Source organism: Hydractinia symbiolongicarpus, chromosome 1 (assembly GCF_029227915.1).
Source record: "Hydractinia symbiolongicarpus strain clone_291-10 chromosome 1, HSymV2.1, whole genome shotgun sequence".
In the NCBI taxonomy this organism is placed as follows: Eukaryota; Metazoa; Cnidaria; class Hydrozoa; order Anthoathecata; family Hydractiniidae; genus Hydractinia; species Hydractinia symbiolongicarpus.
In genome coordinates, this window is record NC_079875.1 from 5,493,667 (window position 1) to 5,505,126 (window position 11,460).

Sequence of the window (11,460 nt, forward strand, 5' to 3'; positions counted from 1 at the left end):
CTTGTAACTCCTTTTCATAGTCGACACGGCGGAGAGAAGATGAGCGAAAATTGGCGTCATCGAAACAAGCCGTACAACCGAGAACAGGCACCAAACTACAATACTTCACAAAAGTTAATTCTAGACAACGAAAGTGGTAACACCGTCAAAACGCAAACATATCGAGAATGGAAGGAAGCTCAGAAAGCACGGTTAGCTGCGGAAGAGAAAGCACCGCTTAAGGAGAATAGACAAAAAACATATAAAGATAAACCTTATTACGGAGATGAAAAACCTCATAATACGGAAAAACACTATGGAGATGAAAAAGCTCCGTTTAAACATGAACAATATACTTCTTACGATCCACGTAGTAAACCTCGCTATCATCGCGATTCGCAAGAATATTCGGGAGAATACTCAATATCTCCATCGTATATAAAATCTCCTTCAGCTTCTCTTTCTCCGCATAGTTACGTTGATTCTTGGTCGAGGAAAAGAACTTCAAGTAATAATAGTGAATTTGTTGCTACTAAAAAGTTGCATAGAGATCCGGAATCGTCTAACAGCAACCAATCGTGGGCAACAGGTGGGAACACGTGACATTAAAGTAACCAATCAAGATCGTGTAAAACATGTTCATTGTCTAATTAGCATTATTTACGTACGCAATTTAATGTTCTTTTTTAAGTACAAAAATTTTTATCTGTTATATCTTGAGTTTATTTTATTATAGAAGATAATAATGGAAGAAACACTTTCACTTAACAGTGATTTCATATACAAATAACATTCTGCTTTTTACATACACGTCTGCAATATTTCTGTCAATATAGTCTTTTTTGTATTTTGTGCCAACTAAGTGCCGTATTGTCCAAGTGTTCGTGTATACCAAAAGAATGTAAATATTTTTTTCTGGGTTAGATTTTTATGAAAAATATTTGACGACAGTCCTCGTTTACTGAGTTTAGCGGCTTTTTGATGTGTTTTTCCCGAGATATTTTCCTCAATGTTACTCTTTGTTAAGATAAGCGAACATCAGAATAAGTTCACCGTTTTTTTTTCTTTTTTATTTTGCTTGTTTTTTGAAAACAACAGACTCTTCAATCACGCACAGGACAGTAGAACTTTACATCCAGGATTGCATATGCAACGTAAGACTTCACGTCAGTCAGGAAGACAATTTTATAGTGCAATGTCTCGAAATAGAGCTCAGTAGGAAAAACAGAACATCTAAATTGGATAAATTTTGGCGAGTAGCGTGTTTTAAGCCAATAAGAATCCTAACACTGCAACAAATTGTTTTATTATCCAATGAACAATACTTTATTTTAAAGCTTTATGCTATCGAAAGTTAATGCTCGTGCAGTGAAGCATAATGAAGATCGCCTTATAATGCGCCAATCTTTGATGTTATTAACGTTTCCCGTTAATAATTACGTCATTTTCTTCTGTACAACTTTGCAAGCACATGCACAAAGCTATATTTAGCAGAACTAATTAATTATTCATGAATTTTAATTAAAAGAGGACGCTGAATATTTTTGATGAAAGATAATGTATTTTAACTATAAAATGGTGACAAGTGTGTTATAAAAGTCAGTTATCAAAGTTTTGGCAGGTATTTAATTTAGCGAGTTTCGCCGTAGTTCCCCAAATTTAATCCTCGCCAAAATTTATCCACTTGAGGTACATTATAATACCCGTATACTTGTGTCACAAAAAATGGTACCGCAAGTATCGAGACGCCTGTAATGCGATATAAAAAGGACGTGCGAACCCGTGAATTTTGAATGGGACAATGACTATGTTAAGATTATTCCAAAGTTGTAGAAAGAGTTACAACAGGATGTTTGAGGGTCTTTAAAAGCTTCAGACAAGGTGACAGGGTTAAAAGGCTTGTTACCCATCATTTTCTGAAAAACTCCCACTCGATTAGACAGGAAAAAAAATGTAGTTGAACACAGCGTAAAATCACCTTAGTAACCTAAACATAACGACCCTCCTAAAATGTCCTAAATAATCTTAATTTTAGACCCAAAATATGTACTCCTAAAATGTCCTAAAATTGTTTATGGTGACATTCTTTTCTTTTTATAAGAACATTATGTTATTCTGTTTTTGTGTCAAAAAATTAAACATATGTTTATCTAGCAACAGGACTGATGAATTATGTTTACATGTTAATTATATTTATATCTCTGATATTAAAAAGGCTTAATAATTAGTTCTTCTTAACTTCGTTCCCACGATATTTGTCTCTCATCTTTGCTGCGCTGATTGACAGTTTTATTGAGAACCTATGGATGCAGGTTGACTTTTACTAATTTTTGGTGGATTTTACCGATGTAGGCTGTAAAAAAATGATTTAAATCAACAATCACGTATAGATAGTTAAATTGGTCAATTTTGCAGATTGTTTTTGAAAAGACCTTTTTATAAAAAGGTGGTAGCCCGATTTATCGTCTTTCTATTACTAGAGACGTTTTTTTTCATAACAAACCTTTATGGCAGTTTTTGATCCAACTTTTTGACAGGATAGTTCATTATTAGTCGATAAAATTGGCTGGGCCAAATTCTAATGCAGTATCCACTGTAACGGGCGGACACAATTAACAGACAGATTTTTTTGCAGTAATAAATTGGACTAATGAGAGAGACTACTATAACCCATTCATTAAGGTTCATGATACAATGATATATTGGGAGGATAATCAAGCATACAAAAACATTTTCGGATATTTATTTCCGAATCAAGTTTTGTACAAACTGGTTTGTGTACAGCTGTGCTAGTACACGTCAAACATACCGAAATTCTTGCTTAAATGGCATGCTTGGTTAGCGATGATTAAAATTTAATGCAGCCACACTACAAAGAATTGCCGTGTCATACAATCTCTCCTCTTTTTCATTCTTATAAAAGAGAAAAAAACAAAGCAGATTTGTTGCACGATTATAGCACCAGAGAAAAGAGAGCGTAGACAAAACAAGTACGCCAAAGCTTCTTAAACGTGTTCGTTGTAAAAATTATTCATGCTCAAAAGTAGTATAACGCCATTTTGGGATGCATAAATTATGCATAATACACCAAGTTTGATTTCTTCTTTGATTGCACTTCTAATATACCGTCCATATAATCCTCGTGAATCAACTCGGCTGCTTCTCGCCGCAACGCAATCATTCCTGCTTCCACACAAACTGCTTTTAACATGGCGCCGTTAAAATCGTCGGTACAACGAGCGAGCTCTTCGTAATTTACCTAAAAAATTAAAAAAAAAATTGCCGAGATTTTCCGAGATGAGTCAAAACCTGAAATATGTCGTAGTATCTGAGGTAATAGTGCTAAAACATGATGGATTTGAACATCGCAAGATTAATTTTTGCGAAAATAGCAAAAAAAATTAGCATGTTTTTTTTAGATTAAAGTATTAGAAACTTACCTCAGAGCTCACATTCATTTTTCTTGAATGAATTTGTAAAATTCGTGCTCTTGCTTCTTCTGTTGGATTAGGAAATTCAATTTTACGATCTAACCGTCCTGATCTTAACAAAGCTGGATCCAATATATCAACACGATTCGTAGCAGCTATAACCTAAAATTACAATTTCAAATATCAAATGCAAATTCCCTTACTAAAACACCAGTCAATTTTCAGTTTTCCCGATCCTCTTTATTACAGAATGTGGCCAAAAAAACTGAAAAAGAAATTGACTTTAGGTTCAAGCTCGCAAAATTCGTACTTCCGCAATTTTTAACTCTTACTAAATATGAAAGAATTTCCATTGCAAAATTAGAATTTAAACTCTTTTTGTCACATTAACAACATTTTCTTTGTTCTACTAACTATAACCCATAAGCTCTTTCAGAATTTAATAATTTTTTAAATAACAGAAAAAAGGTTTGTATCCACATAGTACCATTATGTTTCTAAGTAAATTTCCACTATCCACAAATTCATGCAGTTAAAATCTAAAATTCTTAAAACATTGTAAAAAAAAACAAACTTACCTTGATTTGTGACGTGCTACTAAAACCATCCAACTGATTCAGTAACTCTAACATAGTTCTCTGTACTTCACGATCTCCTGCTTTCTCACTGTCGAAACGTTTGGTACCAATTGCATCCAATTCATCAATAAATATAATCGCTGGCAATTTTTCCTTCGCCAATGCAAAAGCATCTCGCACCAACTTAGCACCATCACCAATAAACATTTGCACCAATTGTGGACCAGCAAGTTTTAAAAATGTAGCCTTAGTTTGAGCAGCACATGCACGTGCCAGGAGTGTTTTTCCAGTACCTGGTGGTCCGTATAATAGAACACCTTTTGGTGGGGACACACCTAAAATTAAAGGAACGTTAACCTATAAATGTGGTAGAAATTTACTTGTTGTTATTGTGGAAGAGATAAGAGGAAAAAGGAAAAACTAATTGAAATAAATCTTTATTTCAATTATATGAATTAGTAATCTCAACTACTTATTTTTTTGTATGTATGTCTAATGCATTTTTTTTTACTTAAATTTAGTTGAAAAATATAAACAAGTAGAAAATCAGGTAAAAAGCAAATTACAAGGATATAAATGTCCTCCTTTTTTAAAAATTAAATAATGCACATATTCAACTAAATTCTGATTCTCTAATTCAGAATTTTTTGTTTCACCGGACTTTCTGTTGCGGTAATTTCATTCCTTAAGGTAACCAAATCAACCCTTAATTCTTTTTTAAAAAAAAGGCTTTAAAAGTATTTCCAATAGATAACGACACATCTAAAAAGTTAAATATGACTGTAAAAAGTTTCTGCTTTTTTCACATCCCAATCAAACTCCCAATCACAATACATTTACTACCCAAAATGCAATTAATCCAATAGAAGGTATATAGTGAAGTCAACATAAAATAAAAATAAATAAATAGAAAACTATTTATCCAATAGAAGGTAGTGAACATAAAGTAACATAAAATAGAAATAAATAAATAAAAACGATGCAGTCTGACAAACATTTTCTAGCAGCAAAAACACACTCCAACAAATATGTAACACACAAACATGAAAGACAAAACTAGCACAACATAACATACCTAATCTTTCGAAACGTTCTTTATGTGTCATAGGTAGCACAATAGCTTCAATCAGTTCTTGAATCTGTGTATCCAAACCACCGATGTCACTGTACTGTTCAGTCGGACGCTCGTCAACCTCCATGGCTTTGACACGGGCATCGTATTCAGATGGTAATGTTTCTAATATTAAGTAAGAATCTTTGTTCACACCAACTAGATCTGCTGGCTTTAATTCTTCAGGGTCGACCAATCCAATTACAGGTAGAAAGTATGTTTGTCTTGTTGATGTTTTCACAACGGCACATTTTCCTAAATAAAGAGGAAAGTAACTTTCCAAATCTCCAATCAATATACTGCTTAAATAAGTATGATTCTGTCAGCTCAGAAGTTAACACTAAATCATTATGAAGTTTGCCCTAAAAATAATTCCCTGAAAAAATTTTAAAAACTTTTAATAATGAACACTTCTTGGCCTTGAAATCCCCACTATTTACACGGTTTTAACACTTTAAGAAAACGGTGTCATAAGATAGGACAAGCCCAACTATTGGTAAAGGACTCTTTTACTTTTAAAAAGCCAATGTAGGATGGGTAAGGTCATAGAAACATTAGCATTAAATTACCATATATATTGTAATAAAAATATTTGAGAAAGTTTTTCTTAAAAATCTTGTAACATTTCTTGAGAGTAATGATCTTCTCAATCCAAACCCACATGGTTTTCCAGCTGGCAGATTTTGCGTAAGCCAATTGGGCGACCACTTTGAATCAGTCTTACAAATTAGTCTTATAAATTACATCTTACACAGTATTAGTATTTTGATATAGTATCAAATAAAATAAAAAGCCTTAGTATCTCTGGCAAAATCTTCCAGTGGTTGAAAAGCTTCTTGGTCAGTCACACTCAGTTAGTATCAATGGACACCACAAAATTATTACAAGGTGTCTTGGGCCCACTGATTTTTCTGATTTTTTTTGGTGATATTGGTAAAGATATCAAACAAAATAATCTAAAATGTTTGCTGTTAACGAGCTGTTGCAATTGTCCTAAATGTCTCCAAACTACAAGGAGATCTCAACACAATAAATAAATGGGCTGAATACTCTAACATGGAAGTTAATGACAAGAAATCTGAAGTTTTCAGCTACACTCACAATGATACCTTGAAACTACGCACAGGCTTACTAACGTGTTTAGGATCAATTATCACAGAGAAAAATGAAGTTAAAGATCTTGGCGTACTGATCACAAATAATGGCTTATTTGAAAATTTCATATATACAAAATGTAATTGATGCAGGAAAAAAGTTGTCTTTGTGCATATTACCAGATCACAGACAGTAATGTTAATCCCATGGAAAGGATACCTTAAATCGAATATTGCTCACAGCAAGGCTTGAAATCCAACCCCATTTCGCGTCAAATACATTGCGCGGGTCCACTAAGTCTTTTCCGACTCGCATAAAAAGAAGTAACGAGAGTCTATTTTTTTTATTTTTTTTATTTTATTTTATTTTTCTTATAAACATGTGTGTGTGTGGTTGCTTTTTTCTTTTATTTTTTAGTTGTGTGTTATTTTTTCATGCTGGAGACAGACGGGGGACGTTTCAACTGGTGAACCCCAAACACGAGAACCAAGTGTCTGAACTAGCGTCTCTTTTATTCTTAACTTCCGATTGCCAAAATAATAATAAACATCATAATAATTATCACGAATTCTCTGTAACAGCAATGTATGGAACATTCTTTTCTAATGTTTATATGATTTTGTTATCTATTTATATCTCAGCAATCACAGTGTGCATGATAAAATGAATGGCAGCAATAGGGAAGATTGCATGCGTCTTATTAATTGCATTTTTAATTTATTTTCCATATTTGCATCTACACATTTAATTTTAATATTTTTCAATATTTGTAACAAGAATTAATAATAAAGTCCTGGGCACTGGGTTGTGAAACACATGTCAATAACACCTAAATATAATACCTGCTATACTGATCTATTACCAGAAGCAAATCATTTCAATGTGCTCCGTGTGATTACAAAGATATAAATAGATTAAAATTCCATGATCTCTATCCGAGTTGCGCAATGTCTGCTTTGTTTCATTCTGTGCAATTTTTTAAGGTTGTTAATACATTTTATTTTATGTTTCTTTTCTTCCTTGAATAAGATATTCAAAAACATTCTACCAGCTAACACCATGTTAAAAGTTGGTCCGGATCCATAAATGACAGACCAAAAATGCATTTGAAAATGAACCGCCACGTTCTTACAGAGGGTCTATCTGATGTATGACAGGACTTGTTTAAGTTGGGTCAAAATATTACCATACGTAACACCATTTGGACTATATAAATTCACTATATAAATTCACTGACACCGAAACTTGTGCACTTTACAGAACAAACAGCCTAAACAGCCTGGGTTAGATCACTATAGATATCTATTGTTATCTTTGTAATCATTTATTAAATACCAAACAAACCTATATTATTACGAAACTAGACAGGCTGGAAAATTTTTTGAAGAACTTTTGTATATTATACAAATCCCTAGTGAGGCCTCGTGTTAAGACAATTCCTGCAAAAAGACATTGACAACATAGAAAAGGTCCAGAAAAGATTTATTAAGATGATCACAGGTATTAGTCATCTACCATATGAATAATAACAATGTAATTTAATGTCTCTGGAAAAAAGATGAATAAGAGCTGACCTCATAGAAGTATTTAAAAAAATTATTAATGGGTATGAAAATTTGAACCCTAATGACTTTTTTAAACTAAGTGAGAATTTACTGACAAGAGGACATTTAAAAATATATATGGAAGTGTCATAGTAGGGTAAATAAAAAAAATTATTTGTTCCTTGGCTTATTAATGAATGGAACATTCTATCAGAAAAAGCAGTGTCTGCCACTTTAATAAACATTTTTAAAAAGTTTATTAAACCAAATTTCGAGACTATTTGGAGGTTCTAAACAAGTCAAAGAAGACTGGCTGCCCCAGTTCTAAAACAACCACAGATGTTAGCCTACTAAAGATCATACCAGTGGATCCGGTAAACTATCTGGCAAGTTAAGAAAAATGTTTATTACCATGTGTACTCCTCTACAGATTTCTTTGGTAATTCACTTCACCAAGTTTTTTTTAATATTATCTGTTTTTTGAGTATCAAAAAATGATACATGGTGATGCTTAAAGCAGCTACTAGTCTAACTGAGACAAGTCGCTAAGTATTGTAACCATTTTAATTATAAATAAAACTTTAGAAATAATTCCAGTGAATCTCACATCAGAAAAAGAACATCACGGAATGAAGATGTAAATCACAGAAATTTTAGTCATTTTAGTCGATTTCTTTCTCACCCGATCCTGCGCAAACGCCCACCTTCTTCACCAGCATTTTTGCAAATTTGTTTCAAGGGATGGCTTATATTCAAAATCATGAAGTTATGTAGAGAGCGGCATTGCCAAATCGTCACTAAAGCTGTTTGTTTAGATAAACACATGATTAGGACGATATATGCTGCAATACACAAGTCACAGTTTAAACTAACCATTGTTGAAATAAATCTTTCTTTTGTTCCAATGCTCCTATTGAGAATTAAAAAAGGAAGTGAACTTTTATGAATTAAGAAGGCTCTGACCATGAAGAAAAGTAAAATAATTTTGTTGTGAAATATTTATTCCTTAATATACAATTCCTTCGCATATGTTTAAAGTTTCATGCTATAAGACTAATTATTTCTTTAGAAAATGAGAAATATTCATAATGCTCGTGTTCAAAGCCTTATTAAATTTACTCTGTTTACCACCTTTTTCAATACACAAAAATGAGAGAACTATTATTATTATTCCAAATATTTATACAGGATATGTTATCCAGATAAGAAGATTGAATTGGCTGGGGCACTTGGAAAGAATGGAGGGGGATAATTGGGTAAGAAAGTGTAGAGACTTGATAGTTCCAGAGGCAGACTGAGAAAGACTTGACAGGAGGTTATAAGGACAGACTTGATACAGAGGAAGTTTAGTTTAGATCTGACACAGTCTAGATCAGATTGGAAGAGGGTCATTAATATACCCCGTCCAACCCATGCTAGCATGGAAAACAGACGTTAAGCCAAGAATGATGATGATGATATGGCCACTTTAGTGCTGGAAACACTGTTATAGATAGATGTGCATATTTTACATGGCTAGCCTCACAAATATCGAGGGATATACCCTGTCTATTATTTCCAGGAGGGGCCATGGCTTAGATGGAGAGTCCTAGAGTACTTAATGCTCATTTTGAGCTACGCAGACCCAATTAGTAGGGCCCACGCTCTACTAGACAACTCCCGGCAACATCCAACGGCCCACACAGTGTGCCATCTCCCCAATTTCCCTCACATGGCTTGGGTTAACCCGGGGCTATGGTAACATTCACTCGCCCATGTTGAATCGCCGTCAAGAGGAATCGAACCCCGGTCTCCCACACAGAGTACGAAAGCTATAACCACTAATCTACGGCGCCACGAATCTATGTGAGTCCTTTGTTCAGAATGTATACATTAAGTATACGCCTGTAATACCTACCCAATTTCCCTCACATGTCATTGGTTGACTCATTGTAGTGCTGTAGTTTAGTGGTTATCACTTTCAAACTTTGTGCGGGAAACCGGGGTTCGATTCCCCTTGGTGGCGATTCCATATGGGCAATTGAACATTAAGCAAACACCATAACAACTTAAACTGTGAAGGGGTGTATTATTAGACAGGTTAAATGCCTAAAGCATTTTCCAGGATAAATTGCTTATTAAACTTCAAACACGGGAGAGCTATTTTGATTGGCAATCAATCAGCTTTCTAACAGATTATGCCCCTTTAGTCATTAGATTAGGTAAAGAGCAACTTTTACCTTTCCTTTGAGAATCCAAATCAACATTAGCCCCATCAATTTCCTCTTCATCCTGTGGGTCCACATCTAAAATTTCAACCACGTTAGATACAAGGTATGGTAACGTTTTGTTTACTTTTATTTTTTCAGTGTTTTCTTTTATTTTATCTTTCATTGCTTGCTGTTCATGTGTAACTCGCAAAATTTCACTTTTCATGATTTTTATTTCATTATCCAGTAATCTTGTTCTGCTAGCAAGTTCTTCATTAGACATGCGAAGAACCTCTGCATCTAAGCCTTCGTCAGCGTCTTTCCAAATTTCTTTATCTTCAAGAGTTGCCATAATATTAGTGTGGAGAGCTAAGCTAACAATTCAATACTCTAGGTAACTTTTCCGCCGCGATGACGATGATGAAGCATAATGCGTATTCAGAGCTATAGCTAATAAAGAATAGTAGTAGTAGTTGCAAAGAAGACATTGGTTTACTTGTCTGTGAGCTAATGATATACACTTTGCTTATTTAAAGAAAAAACAAACTGCGAATCATATATGTAAACCACGCGGTTTTGCGGAATAAGGACTTTTTTGCACGTCAAGATTCGTGTAGCATACCAAACAATAGATAGATAGATGTCCATTTTTACATGGCTAGCCTCACAAATATACCCTGTCTATTATTTCCAGGAGGGGCCGTGGCTTAGATGAGAAGTCCTAGAGTATTTAATGCTTATTTTGAGCTACGCTGACTGACCAATTATGGTCTGTGCTCTACTATACTAACACTATACTAACTAACTCCTTATCCACAACGGCCCACAAATTGTGCCGTCTCCCCAATTTCCCTCATATGGCTTGAGTTAACCCGGGGCTATGGTAACATTCATTCGCCCATATTGAATCGCATCAAGGGAGTCCAAGGGAAGGAATTGAACCCCAGTCTCCTGCAGAAAGTACAGAGAGCTATTCTTCTGGTCGGATTCGCATCATAATACTGGTTGAACCAATCAGGGGCCAGTATTCAGGTTAAGCAGCCATTATGAAATGGGGTACAAATGCCGTAATCATAATGTTTTTGTGGCGAAACCTTCATAAATACAATACTGGATTTTTCAAGAAATTCTTTTTTGTTTTAGTCAAATCTTTAATATGTTTTAGATACTGCTTAATTTTTGTCATTTTGCGACATTTTGGCACCGTTTTAATTGTAAATTCTGTTTAATTAAAGTTGCTACTGTGAAGTATTGACCATGAAAAGTCCACTTTGTCCCCCATCAGAAAGCAACGAAGGAGAACATTCCGACCGCAAGAATAACTACTTAAGCTACGGGCGCAATTATGTATAAGGCTAGCTAGTTATCAAATTATGTGGTGATGAGGTAAAATGAATTCAAAGAACATTACAGCCTAGTTCTCCAGATAAGTTATGGCATGACCCTATAAAGTTTGTTTAGAAAGTAATGGAATCGTCATTGCAGCCTTATGTGTTGATATGTTTAGGTTTATTATGTCAAAAAAGTTTTATG

The 11,460-nt window shown here is 34.2% G+C and overlaps 2 protein-coding genes across 2 annotated transcripts in view; one reads left to right on the forward strand and one right to left on the reverse strand.

The window, feature by feature from the left end:
* LOC130633435 (chromodomain-helicase-DNA-binding protein 1-like) overlaps positions 1 to 945 on the forward strand; it is a 44,379-nt gene extending 43,434 nt beyond the window's left edge. The window contains exon 36 of the mRNA XM_057444551.1: positions 21 to 945. Coding sequence (XP_057300534.1) covers positions 21 to 582 — 562 coding nt within the window. The 3' untranslated portion in view covers positions 583 to 945. The remainder of the gene's footprint in view (positions 1 to 20) is intronic.
* A 1,761-nt stretch (positions 946 to 2,706) lies between these two features.
* LOC130633510 (26S proteasome regulatory subunit 6A-B) lies at positions 2,707 to 10,368 on the reverse strand. The gene is made up of 5 exons (XM_057444556.1): positions 9,958 to 10,368; positions 5,064 to 5,354; positions 3,989 to 4,323; positions 3,420 to 3,572; positions 2,707 to 3,238 (listed from the first exon to the last, which is right to left on the reverse strand). Exons 1-5 carry the CDS (start codon positions 10,277 to 10,279, stop codon positions 3,053 to 3,055), a joined length of 1,287 nt encoding a protein of 428 aa, XP_057300539.1. The 5' UTR covers positions 10,280 to 10,368; the 3' UTR covers positions 2,707 to 3,052.
* Between the last annotated feature and the right edge of the window lie 1,092 nt (positions 10,369 to 11,460).

What these genes read in the sequence shown, in the direction of transcription:
- LOC130633510 (XM_057444556.1), bottom strand. Translation starts at nt 10,279, where the DNA reads ATGGCAACTCTTGAAGATAAAGAAATTTGGAAAGACGCTGACGAAGGC. An exon ending in AGAACGTTTCGAAAGATTAG is followed by an intron (nt 4,324 to 5,063) that starts GTATGTTATGTT and finishes CTTTAATTTTAG; the next exon opens with GTGTGTCCCCACCAAAAGGT. An exon ending in AAATGAATGTGAGCTCTGAG is followed by an intron (nt 3,239 to 3,419) that starts GTAAGTTTCTAA and finishes TTAATTTTTTAG; the next exon opens with GTAAATTACGAAGAGCTCGC.